The sequence below is a fragment of the Moschus berezovskii genome, chromosome 15 (genome assembly GCF_049115385.1).
Source record: "Moschus berezovskii isolate FMDL1 chromosome 15, NW_MosBer_1.0, whole genome shotgun sequence".
Taxonomy (NCBI): domain Eukaryota; kingdom Metazoa; phylum Chordata; class Mammalia; order Artiodactyla; family Moschidae; genus Moschus; species Moschus berezovskii.
In genome coordinates, this window is record NC_142474.1 from 11,392,166 (window position 1) to 11,408,342 (window position 16,177).

General features: G+C 42.6%; 1 protein-coding gene across 2 annotated transcripts in view; it reads right to left on the reverse strand.

Annotated features, from left to right (window-relative positions):
• Nucleotides 1-11,875, reverse strand: part of IFT52 (intraflagellar transport 52) — a 29,225-nt gene extending 17,350 nt beyond the window's left edge. Inside the window, exons 1-7 of one of the 2 annotated variants that reach the window (XM_088843755.1) lie at nt 11,698-11,709; nt 9,384-9,511; nt 8,630-8,717; nt 7,549-7,678; nt 7,192-7,267; nt 6,061-6,132; nt 2,404-2,530 (exon numbers count right to left, since the gene is read on the reverse strand). In XM_088843755.1, coding sequence (XP_088699881.1) covers nt 2,404-2,530; nt 6,061-6,132; nt 7,192-7,267; nt 7,549-7,678; nt 8,630-8,717; nt 9,384-9,502 — 612 coding nt within the window. In that variant the 5' untranslated portion in view covers nt 9,503-9,511; nt 11,698-11,709. Of the gene's footprint in view, nt 1-2,403; nt 2,531-6,060; nt 6,133-7,191; nt 7,268-7,548; nt 7,679-8,629; nt 8,718-9,383; nt 9,512-11,697 lie in introns of both variants that reach the window. The other variant, XM_055437580.2, reaches the window with a different exon arrangement.
• Nucleotides 11,876-16,177: the final 4,302 nt, after the last annotated feature.

Genomic DNA, 16,177 nt, shown 5'->3' on the forward strand with positions numbered 1-16,177 from the left:
ACTCGGTCTTCCGTGTGGCGCATGAGCTCTGGATCAGGTGGGCTTCATTGCCCCATAGCATGTGGGATCTTAGTTCCCTCACCAGGGATCAAAGCCACATCTCTTGCACTGGAAGGCAGATTCTTAACCACTGAACCACCAGGGAAATCCTTCCATAGCTGTATTTTAAAATACTGAGTATATATTATTTTGTCATAAGAAAAAAAGAGTACAGAATTTAAAATACAAAATGAAATCAGACTTTCTATCAATGTCACATACGGGGAAGACACAGTTGTAATGGTACTGAAAAAGAATGACACCTAAGCCACAGATGTTGGGATACAAATATACAAATTCTGCAAATAAAACAAAATTTGCAAAACAAACTCTAAAAGGTCCTACACGAAAAGTAAATGCTTCATAAGAAAAATAAAATGATTTCTACACCGTAACCACTGCAAACAGATCGGTTACTAAAAATAGGAAATTAATTGGGTGGAATTCTACAGAAAGAATGGGGAAATGATTGGATGAACTGGGTTGTGATCTGAATCCCCACAGGCTAAGTAAATATATAAACCTCTATTCACAGATTTATCTTTTCCTTAATATACAGTTGACCTTTGAATGAACATGGGTTTCGACTGCATGGTTTCACTTCCAAGTGAACTTTTTCAACAGTAAATACTACTGTACAACACAGTCCACGGCCAACTGAATTCACAGAAGCAGACTGCACAGACGGAGGCCCGGCTCTGTGACGCGCGATTTTCCACCACGTGGACGATCGGCACCTCTAACCCCTACACTGTTCAAGGGTCGGCTGTATTTTCTCTTTCCTACTTCATTTATTTCAAATAGACTGTAGATTGTTCTTTCATCCTTTTATTCTGTCCTGACAGATTATACCATTGTCTTCAGTGGCCTTTTCCAGCATCTGTCTATAACTTGTTCCAATTAAATAGGCATATGTTTACTGAAGGACCATTTGCTCCCTCAGTGTTAATGAGTCTGACCGAGTAAACTGAAGACCTAGAAAGGCTCATGATGAGCCCAGTGAAGGCAACAGCCCTGGGCAAGGAGGCAGAACCCTCCAGTGCTGGCCTGACCCTGCTCATGGGTCCAGGTGGAGCTCCTCCCTGTGATCACTGCCTCATCTCACCAACAAGAGTGACAGGCAGCAACCTCTCTTAAAGACTGTGTTTACAAGGCAAGACTGAAAGCCTATTAGGAGGAGAAAATGGGCTTTAAATAGGCAATGAACAGATGATAATCTCATGAGTTCCAGAGGAAACGCCACACTTAGCATAGAACGGTACACCCACCAGATACTCCATAAAGTTCACTGATTAAGCCAGGCAACATCTCTCTGCCTGGTTAAAAAAAAATCAAAGCCCTGGTATCACATACAATACCAGGGGCCCCTTTAAGACGGTCTCATGACTTCTGTGCCTCAGAACAGACATTTCATATAAACCGGTCATTTTCACATCTTGAATCATTTAATAACACTTTAATTCTAAAACAGTATTTCTCTCTGCTCAGGAGAGGCTAACTGCCATAACCGCTATACCAACTTTGTCTAAAATCATCTTTAAAGCACAGCATAAGCATTTACTTACTTCCTAATAAAATGATGTCATAAATTTTAAGTATAAGAAGGAAAGTAATACCTAGGTCCCCAAAAGAAAAATAGGAGCCTGTTGAATTAGACACGTGGGTCTCTGGACAAAAACTGGGAGGTCACTGGTGAATTCCACGTCTTGGTAGACAGACGAAAGTGGGCTCAACAGACATGAATTAAAAGGCAGTGGACACATGGGGTGGTGAGCACGCCGCCACCCTCTTGAGCCGCCTCAACCCGCATCTCGCAGGGACTCCAGGATGAGAAAGGAGCAACTAGCCTCCTGGAATGTTTTCCTGGGATGCACTACAACACAAGCAGCACAATTCTGTGGTGTAGGCTGCTAAATCAACCTTCCTCTAAATGGATTCTCTTACACTGAGGGTGAGAGCTGGCAGTCAGAGGCAGCTGTACTGCAGGTAGCCTCATGCTGCACTGGAAAAGCTTTGGATTTATAGTAAGAGCTAGGTTGAGGTCTTGACTCCATCAATGACCACTGTTTCCCTATAAGTAAAACGTAATTCATTGAAATTCTACTTCACAGGACTATTGTGAAGACCAATGAGAAAATACAGGCATTTCCTGGTGGACCAGCGGTTAGGACTCCACGCTTCTACTGCAGGGGACATGGGTTCAATCCCTGGTTGGGGAACTCAGATCCCGCATAGTGGTGCAGCCCCCCGCCCCCCAAAAAAAGGGACAGACAATATATGAAACCCCTATAAAAACAGTAAAGTAGTTCTCACAATTTCAGTAATAAAAATTACATATCCACCCATATCTAAGAAAGGCTGTACCTTCGAGTGATAGAAAGCCAGGATGGGTCTGTTAAGCGGGAAACAGACAGAGCCCGTGGACAGAACAGCCACCGCAGGTTTCGTGACACTCAATGTGGCACCAAAAGGATAGACAAAGGTGAGAGCCCTGAAAGAAGAAAGGAACGCTCAAGGTTCTTAATAAAAAAGCTCTGCAAATAATCTCAGTGTTTCTTGAGAAAGTTATGATTAAAATCTTCTGTAAGCTTTGGTTTGTTAACTCAAAATCAGTGTTAACTCTAGCTCTAGGTTTAGTGAAGCATTTTAAGAAATGTGAATATAAATGAAAAATGTAAAATCCTATGTGTAAATGATTGTAACAGAAAGAAATAAAGTAGTCCCCATGGAAGAAGTGGAAGAAGAGGAGGCTTCATCTAACTACACATGAGCCTGCTCTGGGGAACCATGTCTTAGACAAAGTCTTCTCCCCCACACAAACCTGACTGGCGTTATCGCTAAGTGCGAATGCCTGCCACTGGAAGGGTGTGGAGCGGTTGAGGGCTTATCCGAATACAGGTGTGTATTTATCCCACACTGGGCACTGACAGGCCAGTCTTGGAGGACCCCCTCTACTCTACACTATTCTAGCAAAGACTATGAGTACCCAGAGTGAATCAGTAGATGGGTGATGTACTCCTGGAAAAGGTGTGGGACTGAGGGGCTAAGGGTGGGGCCAGGCACTGCAGGAGGAGCTAGGGTTTCAGTGAAAGAAAAATGGAGGGATTTCCCTGGTGGTCCAGTGGTTAAAATTCTGCATTTCCAATTCAGGGGGTGCGGGTTCCATCCCTGCTTGGGGAACTAGGATCTTGCATGCTATGTGGCCAAAAAAACAAAAGGAGATTCACAGCCACAAAAGAAAAAGGAGCTCTTCAAAGTATTTGTTTGAAAGAAGTGTTCTCAGAATGGAGAGAAACAGGAATTTTAAAAGCAAAGCACATAATTAGAAACTGGGGCAGGAGGTGGGAGGAACAGGCAGAGGGAATATTCAGGAAGAGCTGCCTATGAAGATTTTAACTTTTCCTTCTTTTAGACCAATCTTTTTAGCTTCATTTTTTTCTTTTAGCTTAAGTTTTCAATTATTTCCTTCCCGTGTCCGTTTTCCCTGTCCCTTCAGTAAAGTCTCATCTACAGCTATGATTTCTATGTCTCATTGTGGTTGAGAAGAGGTACCTGCCCCACGTTGCCCATCCTCTTCCTTCTAACCCCACCCTAACAGTATCCCAGTAAGGTGGCTGCAGCCCAGGATTTCCAGAGCAGGAGCAGAAGGAAGTGAGCGGTTGCCAAGGAGGAAGAAAAGGGAGAAACAGTTATGTGTATGTCAGGGCCCAGCCTTTCCCACAGTTTCCCAAGTGCACTCAAGGGAGATAATTCTTAAGAAAGCAAAGAGAATGGTCGGTTATAAGATGAAAACTGTCAAGCTATTTATATGCCTCTATTTCTTTTATTATTACTAAGAAATCAATCAGACTGACATTTTGATGAGACTTTAAGTGTTAAAGCTAAACACCCACACCCAAAACTAATACAGGACTTCTCCTAACATGTGTGAATGAGTAAGATTAGCTGGGAAAGTGTATTCCTGAAAAAGGAAGCAGATATGTAAAGGTCCTAAGGTGAGAGAGCTTCGCATACTTAAGGAATTCAAACAAAGTCAGTGTGGCCACAGCAGAGTAAGAGAAGGAAAAAGAGACGTGATAAAATACACAGGGCTAAAGGACAGCCTGAGACTCCAACAGCTAAGAGATTTCAAAGCACCAAGCAGGGCTGCTTATCCACACCTCAGAGCCTCTCAAGACACGGTTCTGCTTCCGAGATAGGCCAGGAAAGGAACAGCCTGCCACCTGCCCTTCACTACAAGGACTGAGGAAGTCAGAAGTGATACTGACAGCAGGTAAGGTGCGGTGCCTCGTATCTTACAAACACTCCCACAAGTACTGCCTCGCTGGAGCTTCCCAACAGCTCTCTAAGATTCACATCGTCCCCATTACACAGATACAGCAACTAAAGCTAAGAGTTACTTTGCCCTGGGCCACCCTGCAAGTAAGGCATGAAATTGGAAACTTCTAAATCCAAGTCCACAGTTCTTTCACTTCTTTACCAAGAATCAGATTGTGATTCTTAAATGTCCAAAAAAGTTAACTTGTATGTTGCTACTTAATTTTACCCTTTATGACTTTACTGCGGCTTCATACTAAGAAAGGTTTTTTTTTTACTCTAAAATTATAAAACATTCACTTATAGTTTCTTTCAGTACTGTTGTCTGATTTTTAATATTTAAAAATTTAACCCATCTGAAATACATTTTGAGATGTGGCATGAAAATAGAAATGTTTTCCAAGTGAAAAACATTTTAGCCAAAATTATACCATTCATTCCCCAATAATCTGAAATGTCACTTTTACTATAAAATAACCCTTATCTTCCATATATTTTGGGTCTAATTTTTTATTTTTCACGAGTTTGGAATTAGTATCACAGTATTTTAACTACTAGAGGTTTGTAATATGCATTAATGATATAAGGACATTCAACTTTTATGGGGCAAAATATCCCAAAGTAAAATGATAAACTCGGAAAAATACTTGCAACACATGGAGGTCTTGTAAATGAATAAGATACACCATCAACAGAAAAACAGACCAAAAGCAGTGAACAGGAAATTCACAGGATAAACACAATCAGTCAATAAACTTTAAAAGCCATCCTATTCATAATAATCAAAGAACTACAACTGAAAATAAAGCGGTATCATTTCTCAATAGAAATATTCTGTGCTGGCAAGAGAGGAAAGGGGCATGTTCATAGGGACTGTAAACGTTACACATGCCTGGAGGGTGACTTGGCAATGCACCACATTCGGCAGTGCATCAACTGGAATGTCTGTGACCCCGAAATTTAAACGCCAAGAATCTAGCCTACTAAGATACTAGCGTAAGTGCTCAAAAGCTGTACCTACAAAGATGTTCACTTTGTGCTTTGTTATTTATGACAATTAATATAAAACGGTGGAGGACAGGGAAGCCTGGCATGTTGCAGTCCATCGGGTCGCAAAGAGTCGGATACGACTTGGCGGCTGAACAACAACATCAAACTGTGTATAATAAAAATAAGGAAGAGTACAGGCCTCGGAGCAGACTGCCTAGCACCGAAACTCAATAGTCAGGTGAGCCTGGGCAACTACACCCTCTGTTAACTCCTCAATAACCTTAGAGGCTGCTGTGAAGATTAACTGAAGTAATAATACATGCCATGCCTACAACACAGTAAGTGTTCATTAAATATTAGTTGGTATTATTAATGCAAAATATTATAAAATTACCTAAATGATCAGTAAGAGGAGACTGATTAGGAGACATCCAACTTAATTCAGTCATTATTAAAAGGATAAAGTACCTACCCCTATTTTTATATACGAAAAAAAATTTTTTTAATCTAAATGTTGTTTAGAAGGATTATCTTTGGGGAGAAGGGCATGGGTTTAGAGTGGAGGACTTCTATTTTCTTTCTTTTGAACGGACCAAACTGGTTTTTTGATGAGAACTACTTTTGTAATCAAGTATCAAAAGTTTTTCACTTTGAAAAAGGAAACTTCAAATGACAACTCTGCCCTCTTCAGGTGGCCTCGGGGAACACACTCACTGGGCGTTGTTTCCACTGCTCTCCTCATCAAGGATCCCAGGCCCGGCCTTCCCTGCAGCTCGGCTAATCTCCCTTGAAGAAAAATGAATTAAAATCTAGCAAACAACAACAACAAAATTTAGGGATTTCACACTCCATTCATTAATATAACTTTCAATCAGATACAAGGACTGTGCAGTTAAAATACAATTCTTAAAAAAAATAAAGGTACTCCTACTCACTTCGATCTCTTCTGGGAAGTTTGCAAAAGTTAACATGAAAATATAAGAGTCAGTTGCTCTTTCTCGAGTCCTGAGGAAAGGGCTCACATACGTGTCACAGCCACACTCGCGCCTGGTGTTCCAGACTCTGGACCTGCAGCCCCTGCGTGCCTGCGGAGTGGACTGCTCTGGGTTCGGGGGCCAGAGGGTCCGTGCCGCTGCCCCTCGTGCACTCAGTTCGTGCTTTCTGAGCTCTACGGTTTAGGGTCCAATGGATGAGAAAAAACAAGCTTCATCTTCGGTTCCAGGGGTGAATATGATCCAGGGCCTTCGATGCCCTCGGCCACAGCAACCAGTTCGTGATGAGCCTGTGGCCTAGGTCAGCTCAAAGAGACCACACCTCAGGTCTACTTTTGTTAAGCAGGTTGGAACCAAGGCCTGCACTCTTGCCCTAACTCATGCAGCATGAAGATACCAATTTGGGAACTGTTAGAATGATTCAGTCCACACACAGGAGAGCAGAGCCAAGAGAACTGCAGAGAAATGGGACTGGAGTCCTGATGACATCATGAATCTGTCAGTCCGCATCCAAAGCCCGCCCAACTTCTCAGTTTTTCAATTACATGAATCAATAAAATCTCCCTGTTGCTTAATCCCATTTGAACAGAGTTTTCTGTTACTTGAAATTGAATATATTCCGCCAAAAGGTGACGTGGAGTCAGGTTTCAAAAGATGGGAGTAGTATTATTTGATGGATGAGAAGTAATATAATACAATAAACTATCATTTAATAAAATAAAACAAAAAGGCAAGAAAGGAAAAGGACTGGAGAAAACAATGCGTAGAAGAACAATGAGAAGAGGGAAGGGAAGAGTCACGGAGGGAAGAGGAGAGCCACTGGCAAAGTCATTTCCACTTCTGACATGCTTACCTATTCAAGACTCCATTGGAAACTAGAGCTTCTTTAGGATGGAAATACTTATAATACACATTTCTAACCACAGCATCTTTAGGGAGAAAAGAGAAGGTAGTGCATCTTAGATTAGAAGTAAGTTTGATATTACAGACACGTACAAACTTTGACCTGAAAGGAGTCCTGGAACTGTATTCCAATCACTCTCATTTCATACATGGAAGAAGCTAAGCACCAGATGAGACTGCTGGGGAGGTCAGAATGCAGGACCGTGCACCCTCACAGCCCAGGGCTTTCGATATAAATAATAAATAGGAAATAAATAAATAATAAATAGGAAGTTACTGCCTCTAATAAAATAGTAATAATAATTACCATTATTAACCATGATTCCATATTCTTCTAGGAGAAAGTTAATGTTGGTATCAAATCTGGATTCCCCACCCTCTCCTAGCATCACAAGGATGTCTCCACCACCATCAAGGTATTTCTTTAGGACTTCAAACTACACAAAGAAAAAAAAAATCCATAAATTTATGCCAAAAACCTTTGTCAAAAATACTGTGAATAAGATCTTAACTAGCTGAAAAAGAAACACTTCCAATCTGTAAAGGCACTTAAATATAAGTTCATATTAAGAAAACATAAAACTTACTATCTATGTATCAACAGGCTTTCCATATTTGTCATTAGCATAAAGTTCCAAAATACTCAAACTGAAATGACATTTTTGCAACTGACTATCTGGACAGCAGAAGTGGAAAGTTAAAGGAGTTCACAAGTCACTGCTGTATAGATCCCATATTGTTTATCCATTCAATTGCTGGTGGACACCAGGGTTGCTTCTGCCATTTGGCTGCTGGGAATGGTGCTCTCAATGAACATGGGTGTACAAACACCTCTTTGAGATCCTGCTTTCAATTCTCTGCATATATCCCAGAAGTGGGATTGCTGAATCACCAAATTCTGCTTGTCGTTTTTTTAGGAACCACCATCCTGTTTTCCATAGAGGCTGCACCACTTTACCTCTCCATCATGGTACATAAGGGGTCTAATTTCTTCACATCTTCACTTGTCATTTATGTTTGGGTTTCACATTTCTCATTCTTTGTCTAGCCATGAAATAGTTTAAAAATAGCTTTAAGAAATAGCTTAATTTTAAATGGAATTTCCTATTTTTAAGGCAAATATACAGCAAAGAGGTATGGCTGATGCAGAACTCGCCTGCACTATGTGTCTGGCACTTTTCATGCAGAAACTCAGCCACACCACAGCCATACCACAGCATAGCTGCTGGGCTGCATGAACCATCACAACAACTCCACGATGAAGACAGAGATGAAGTGACCACCTTGAGGCCTCATCGGTGAGTGGTGAAGAGGAATTTACGTTCAAGATTTCAGAGCCCATTCTCCTAGTTATCTCACTACCTGTCTTCTTTATGAATATTTCTTACCTCAGCTGCGGTAAATTTTTCTCTCGGCCCAGCTGTAATCCATAGTTTCACCCCAATGAGCTTCTCAGGTGTGATTTCATCTTTTAAGCTAGAAATATGATTTTAAAAGCAAGTGTTAGATCCATGATTTAAACAAATTTATGAGCTATTTTAGCGTCTAGACTATATAGAATCAGAGGCTACAGAGGCCCAGAGATGAAGGATTTAGAGGTACCTAATCTAGCTTCTCTCTCAAAAGTGAGACTCCTCTCTAATAGGCCTGCCCCAGAGTCATCAGCCTCTGTTCAAATATACCTATAAGCCAAGATTATAGGTATATTAGATTAGATTAGACCACAATAGAGCATAAGGAAGTCCCCCAACTACCAATTCAATCAGCTCTACCATTAGCTCACATGACTACATATCCTTACCCGTTAAGAAAAACCATACATACACACTCAGAGATATTTTCGGTTTTTCCTTTCCCTAAACTGAAGTACTGACCTGAGTTAAAATATGGAGAAAGCCTTTAACTTCTGAAAAACTCATATATGTATAAGTAGAATCATTTTTTGACTTGTAATTTGGGGAGACAACTTATAATATGCTAACTGTCAATTTTCAGAAGAGATGGTTTAATAATTTACTTCTGAACAATGTTTAATGGCACCCCTCCCACCTCAAAAGCCATTCTGATATAAGATGGATACTTCCCAGTATTACCAGCAGGCTGTTTTTACTGCTTAGAAGGGAAAACAATATACTCGGTCACCTCTGAAGTTTCCAATGACTCCGAAGTCTTTTCTGCATGGATTTATAGCCATTGCTGGTGGTAAAGATTTCCTTTTTGTATGCATTGAAAAGAATGGTGCTCCGAAGCTCTTTTTCCATGGTCACCTCCTTATGGGAAAAAGAAGGGACAGAAAAAGGGAAACAATAAACAATATTCCAAAAGAAGATCCTAAAAGGAATAAATGTCTATTTCCTATAATTCATTAAGAAAAGGAGTACAGCTGCAACTTACCTACAATTCCCAAAGGCTGAAAGTGAAATAAATAATCATGGCTGCAGAAACCCAAGGCAAACCCTGGGTTTCCTACCAGCTCACTCTCATGGCCCTGCCATGCCATCACCCTGCCACACGGGGAACCAGCCTGATTCCTCATTCGTAACTACTGTTAAATGTGGGGTATAGTTTTCTAAATTCTTTTTACACATAGTTACTTAGCTTTATTTACAAAACAGGACCATATGCACTATTCTGCAACGCACTTTTTTCATCTAACCTGTATCTTTCACATCTTTCCATGTCACTATATACCATTTTTTTTAAGTGCTGCACAGTATTCCATTTTATGGATGTACCAAAATGTATGGCATCAGTCATATACTGATGGACAACTGTTTCTTTCCCCCAATTTTTTTTGCTAGTAAAACAGTACCAAGAACATCACTGAACGTGACATTTTGGTGCACTTTGCATATCTTCTGAATAAATTCCTGTTGAATGGCTAAGTAAATTATTTGTAAATTGCCCTCCAAAAAACTACTAATATTTACTTTCACTAATACATTTGTTTCCACACCACTCTTTTTAACTTTTTCATCTTTGCAAATAAGATAGGCAAAAAAAAAAACTTATTGTTTTAATCTGCACTCTGAAATTAGTAAGAAGACCATCTTTCACTGTGTATATTAGCCACTTGTATTTCTTCCGATTTTCTTGTTCACATACTCAGATCATTTTTCTATTAGGTTTAATACTTTTTAGTTGATCATGAAACAAATATTTTCAGAAGTTTGTTTTTAGACTTAGTTACTGGTAATTTTTTTGGTTTAGCTTGGATGAATTTTGCAGGCTATAGGGACAGATTTAAATTTAATAGGATCAAAAGTATTAACATTTTCCTTTTTGGCTTCTGAATTGCACAGTGTATTTAGAAGGTTATAAATACATCTCACAATGCTTTCTTCCAGGACTTTTATGATGTTATAATTTTTAAGATTTAAACTTTAGTCCACTAGGAATTTATTTTGGTGTTTAAAATTACTTGTTATTGTTTTAATTACTAGAAAGCTGCCTGACACTAATCTGTATCTTCAATGTTGATTAAAATACCACCTTGCCTATATAATAAATCCCTAAAAACTGAATTTTATATTCTATGTAATCTATCTGCCTGTAAGTGCCTGCTCAGTCTCATCTACTTTAATTACTATACTTTTATAAGAGGTATGTTATAACATTTGGTGTTGCTGATAAAAGCTAGTCCCTCTATTACTCAGAATTTTTATCTTCATTCTCCAAGCTGAACTTTCATGATCTTTTCATGTTCTATTTATCCACGCCCATGCTTATTTTCAGTGTGTACAAACAACATTATATCCTGCCTTCTGATTACCTTAGTGGTTGCATGTCTGCCAAAATAAACTCAATAACTCAATCTTTTCTATTTCTGGCCTACTTCAATTTACATATTTCTGCTTCTGTCACTATTTTTGTCCTAGAACAAATTCCTAAGAGCAGGATTCCTGGGAAAAGGGGATGGGACTAGGATGTTACGGTACGGTTTCATGTCAATGCTCCTTCCCACTTAGCAGGATGACCCAAAACCTTCCAGCAGGAGGCGAGTCAGATTCGAGCCCCGTCTGAGGTCTGGGATCCAGGCCTCAGTCTGCGTTCCTTGTTTACTTTACCCTGCTGCTGCCGCTGCTAAGCTTCAGTCGTGTCCGACTCTGTGCGACCCCATAGGCGGCAGCCCACCAGACTCCCCCTCCCTGGGATTCTCCAGGCAAGAACACTGGAGTGGGTTGCCATTTCCCTCTCCAATGCATAAAAGTGAAAAGTGAAAGTGAAGTCGCTCAGTCGTGTCCGACTCTTAGCGACCCCACGGACTGCAGCCCACCAGGCTCCTCCGCCAATGGGATTTTCCAGGTAAGAGCACTGGAGTGGGGTGCCACTGCCTTCTCCTCACTTTTCCCTAGGATATGCCCAGCCTCCTCGAGGACACCTGGCCGAGGCCCTCACCAACTCCCAGGCCGCCTCAGCGCCCTGGCCGGCCCACCGCAGCAGGAATCCGCCTTACCTGAGGCCCGGTGACCACCGTCTGCAACCGCCGCAGCCCAGCACCGCGCGGCCAGCTAACGGCCGCTTAGCAACGCCGGTTGGGAAACTGCCCGCCGGGAAGTCGGGCACCGGGCGCCGCCCCACCTCCGGAGCGACGCGCCAACGACCTGGCGGAAGACGCCGCTACGACTAACTCCTCTAGGAGGCGGAGTCCGGGAGGACAGGGGCGGGGCTGATGCGGGAATGTACCATTATTTTGGATAGGGGGTAAATCCAGACAGAACGTGGATTAACTTTAGGCCAAAGACAAACTCATTGGACTTTCTCCTTTAATATCTAGTTTCATTAAGGGCTGATAAAAACGACTAAGATCATGGCATCTGGTTCCATCACTTAATGGCAAATAGATGGGGAAACAGTAGAAACAGTGACAGACTTTATTTTGGGGGGCTCCAAAATCACTGCAGATGGTGACTGCAGCCATGAAATTAAAAGACGCTTGCTCCTTGGAAGAAAAATTATGACCAACCTAGACTGAACTGAACTGAGTTTAGTTTAGTTTAATTTAGTCTAGTTTAATATGCTATTAAAAGGCAGAGACATCACTTTGCCAACATAGGTCCGTCTAGTCAAAGCTCTGGTTTTTCCAGTAGTCACGTATGGATGTGAGAGTTAGACCTCACATCTAAAGGAAGCTGAGCGCCGAAGAATTGATGCTTTTGAACTGTGGTGTTGGAGAAGACTCTTTGAGAGTCCCTTGGACTGCAAGGAGATCCAACCAGTCCATCCCAAAGGAAATCAGTCCTGAATGTTCATTGGACGGACTGATGCTGAAGCTGAAACTCCAATACGTTGGCCACCTGATGCAAAGAACTGACTCATTTGAAAAGACCCTGAAGCTGGGAAAGATTGAAGGTTGGGAGGACAAGGGGACGACAGAGGATGAGATGGCTGGATGGCATCACCGACTCAATGGACACGAGTTTGAGTGAACTCCGGGAGTTGGTGATGGACAGGGAGGCCTGCGTGCTGCAGTCCACGGGGTTGCAGAGTCGGACACAACTGAGCGACTGAACTGAACTGAAAAATGAGAGGAAACTTCGCTCCACCCGGAGGGACGAGTCTAGTGGAGTCTTCTGGAGGGGAGTGCCGAAAGCCTAGCCCGGATCCCAAGGGCGCAGGCGCAGAGCGGCGGCCCACCGGAGGCCAGAGATTTGCTCCGGCGATCTTCAGTAAGCGTCGCGGTACTGGGAACGCTGGACTGGAGGGTCGGCGCTGCTTTATAGGAGAGTTTCGGCCTCCTGGGAGGCCAGGGAGGACATCCAGGTGCAGGGCGGGCAGGTTTAATGGTGAGAACGGGAATACGACTTAGTTCTTTCTGTTTGATAAGCCCTGCATCTATGAGAGCCACAGTGCCAGGCTCAGGATGGGGCAGTAGGGACATTGGACCTTGTCAATCCAACCAAAAAATAAAAAATATAGGACTTCTCTAATGATCCATTGGTTAAGAATCGTCCTTGCAAGAGAGGGAAGGCTGGTTTGATCGCTGGTAGGGGAGCTAAGTTCGCACATGCCAGGCAGCAACTGAGCCTGCAAGCCGCAATCAAAGATCCCCACTGGAGGAAACTAAGTCCCTCTGCAGCCAAAAAAAAATTTAAAATAAAAAATGTAGACCGTTTTGAGGGAGCTGTGAGGGGCTGGAGCTAGGTAGACAGGCATCCTCGTTGAGCAGAGAAGAGAAAAAAGAATAGATCATTAAGGCCAGGGCTGCAGAAGGGCTTTTGAGCAGAAGGAATTGGATTTGGAAAGAGCCGTCGCGAAAATGAGAAACTAGAGGGCAATAACCACAAACAGGCCACGCTTCTCCCCAGGGGAGCACTTAGTGGCTGCCCTGAGGGAGCATGGATATGTGTGCAATGCACCTGTCTAGCTGGCTTAAACTGATGAATGCAGAGACTTAAAGATTTTTGTTAGTCTTCAGCAGGTACAGAGTTTTAGGTTCTTAAAACACACATGTACACACACACACTCTTGTTGCTTTTTCACAGCTACTGTCCCTGCAAAGTTAAAGAGTAGAGAAGAAAGTGCTTGTGATTTCTCTTCCTGAGGATGCTGTCTTTTGGTACAAAATTGTGTAAATTCTGTTTGCAGTCAGTGTTCGCTGCTGCTGCGTCACTTCAGTTGTGTCCAACTCTGTGTGACCCCGTAGACGGCAGCCCACCAGGCTCCTCCGCCCATGGGATTTTCCAGGCAAGAGTACTGGAGTGGGTTGCCATTGCCTTCTCCCAGTGTTTGCTAGGAAACCAAAAAAGTACCTGCCCAAAGAACTGCACCCACTGCTGGAGACTGTTGAGAGAGCAAGGGCCTGAGAATCAGCTGCTGCCAAGTTCAGTTCCTGACTGTTTATCTGTAAAGTGAGATTCATAGTTTATAAATGCTGGCATAATGCGTATGGTAGATAATGCATATGAAGCTCTGAATGTGCTCAATAAACAGGTGTGAACAAATCTGATATTAAACAGATACTCATTTTTAATGAATATTCATAATTTTTCATTTTATTTTCTCTCCTGGTGAACATTGTGTGATTTTACAGTCTTAGAACAGATAGCGCCTTTGCATGTCTCACAGCTCATAGCAAGTTGTGTGCTTTGACAGCACAGTCTCCGTTCCTGACGATCGGCACTCTCGCTTTTTGCTCTGGGAAGTTGGGGAAATTTGGGCCTTCCTCTCATCACATTCCACACTCGTCTCTTAGCAGACACTGTTAAGATGGAAATCAAATCAGAATGTTTCTTTCAGAATTCTCAGCACATGTCAAAGGGTCACTAGCTCCCCTTGACCCAGATTTGATCCCCAGTAGGTCACGGTGGTGTCCTCGATGTGTTTTCCATGCTCTTCCAGCTTCATCCTCCGTAATTCCTGGGGCAAGGCGCTGGGCAAACAAAAACGTAAGGTAAAGAGTGGGACTGAGTTAAAAGGAAAAGCCAATAAAATCACTAGCGCACACTGAGGTTGAAAAGAATGAAAGTTCTCCTCTTGTCCCCAGCTAATAAGATCACCCTGAAGCAGGTGATGAACTATGGTGAAAAGATTTCTTCACCGAAATAAGGCAGTATAAAACCCATCAGACAGCTGCGGGGTGTCCTGGGCTCATGTGTGTTATATGCTCACGTTCTGTCTGGTCAGAATTGCTTTTAGAAATGGCTAATCACTAGGCCTGTACAGGCCATGCCTGGGCTCCCTATGGCCCTAGACTTGACAAGCATACAGAGGTATATGAGGTAGAGGTGTGTAAAAAGTGTTAGGTATTCCATCCTGCCTGACTCTTTGCAACCCCATGGACTGTACCCACTAGGCTCCTCTGTCCATGGAATTCTCCAGGCAAGAATACTGGAGTGGGTAACCATTCCCTTCTCCAGGGGATCTTCCCAACCCAGGGATCAAATCCAGGTCTCCTGCATTGCAGGTGGATTCTTTTCCATCTGAGACAGAAAAGGGAACAGAGAATTAACTTGGCAGCCAGGCTCAGGCCATGAGCATCCAATTGAATGCCTCCTCTTGGAAGACGCCGTTTCCCATTACCTGGCTTGTTCCAGCCAGTTCCTGGCTTGACTCTGCTTAGAGATTTTGACAGTTACTCTGCTTGGACCTAAAAGCCAGAGTGAGAAGCAGATGAGCGCAGAGGTTACATGTGAGAGCCCCAGAGTCTGTTTATATGTCTCCAAGTCCCAACTCTGGCCCTTATTAGCTCTGTGACCTCTAGGAAAGGTACAGCTTCTCTGTGTTTCTTCATGGGTAAAAAAGAGATTCCTACCTTAGGGTTGTTTGGATGAAAACTGGTAACAGACATGAAAAAGTCTAGCACAGAAACTGGATCAGAGTAGGCAGGTGTTCTGAAGCTGACTTTGACCAGTTAACTCTATTGACCACAGGAATTTTTGCAGAAACTAACACCTGTGGTTGGCGATTTGTTTTGTAACTGATACTGATACATCTCCTGTTAATAACATGCAGGTAACAAAAGACATACTAACACATCTCTGGTCAAAAATGGGTTAAGCAAAAAAGAGTGATTAACAGTATCAGAAGCTCTCAAAATCATTGGGAAAACCAGAGAGGCAGAATCCAGGATTCCCAGGGATGACACTGCAGCACGGATGTGATGAGGAAACTGGTGCTGCCAATAAGAACATCATTGCCACTTCTACACCAGAAACTCAGTTTTGTGGGTTTTGTTACCATAGCAACCACATGAAAGAGAGCTCCAGTTCCTTCCTTGAGCCCCAAATCTGATAACAGGTGCATCCTGAGGCCACATGCCTGGCTCGAGCTCTAGGGGAGGCTGGAAAAGTTAGTGTCTAGCATTTAGCTACGGTTAACTGGAGGAAGTGAATTGCCTCCCATCATGGCTCATAAAATAGATTTCCTGACTATAGACCGCGGTTCAGATGCCAGACAGACAAACCTAATAAATGTGCAATACCACTCACCCAAAG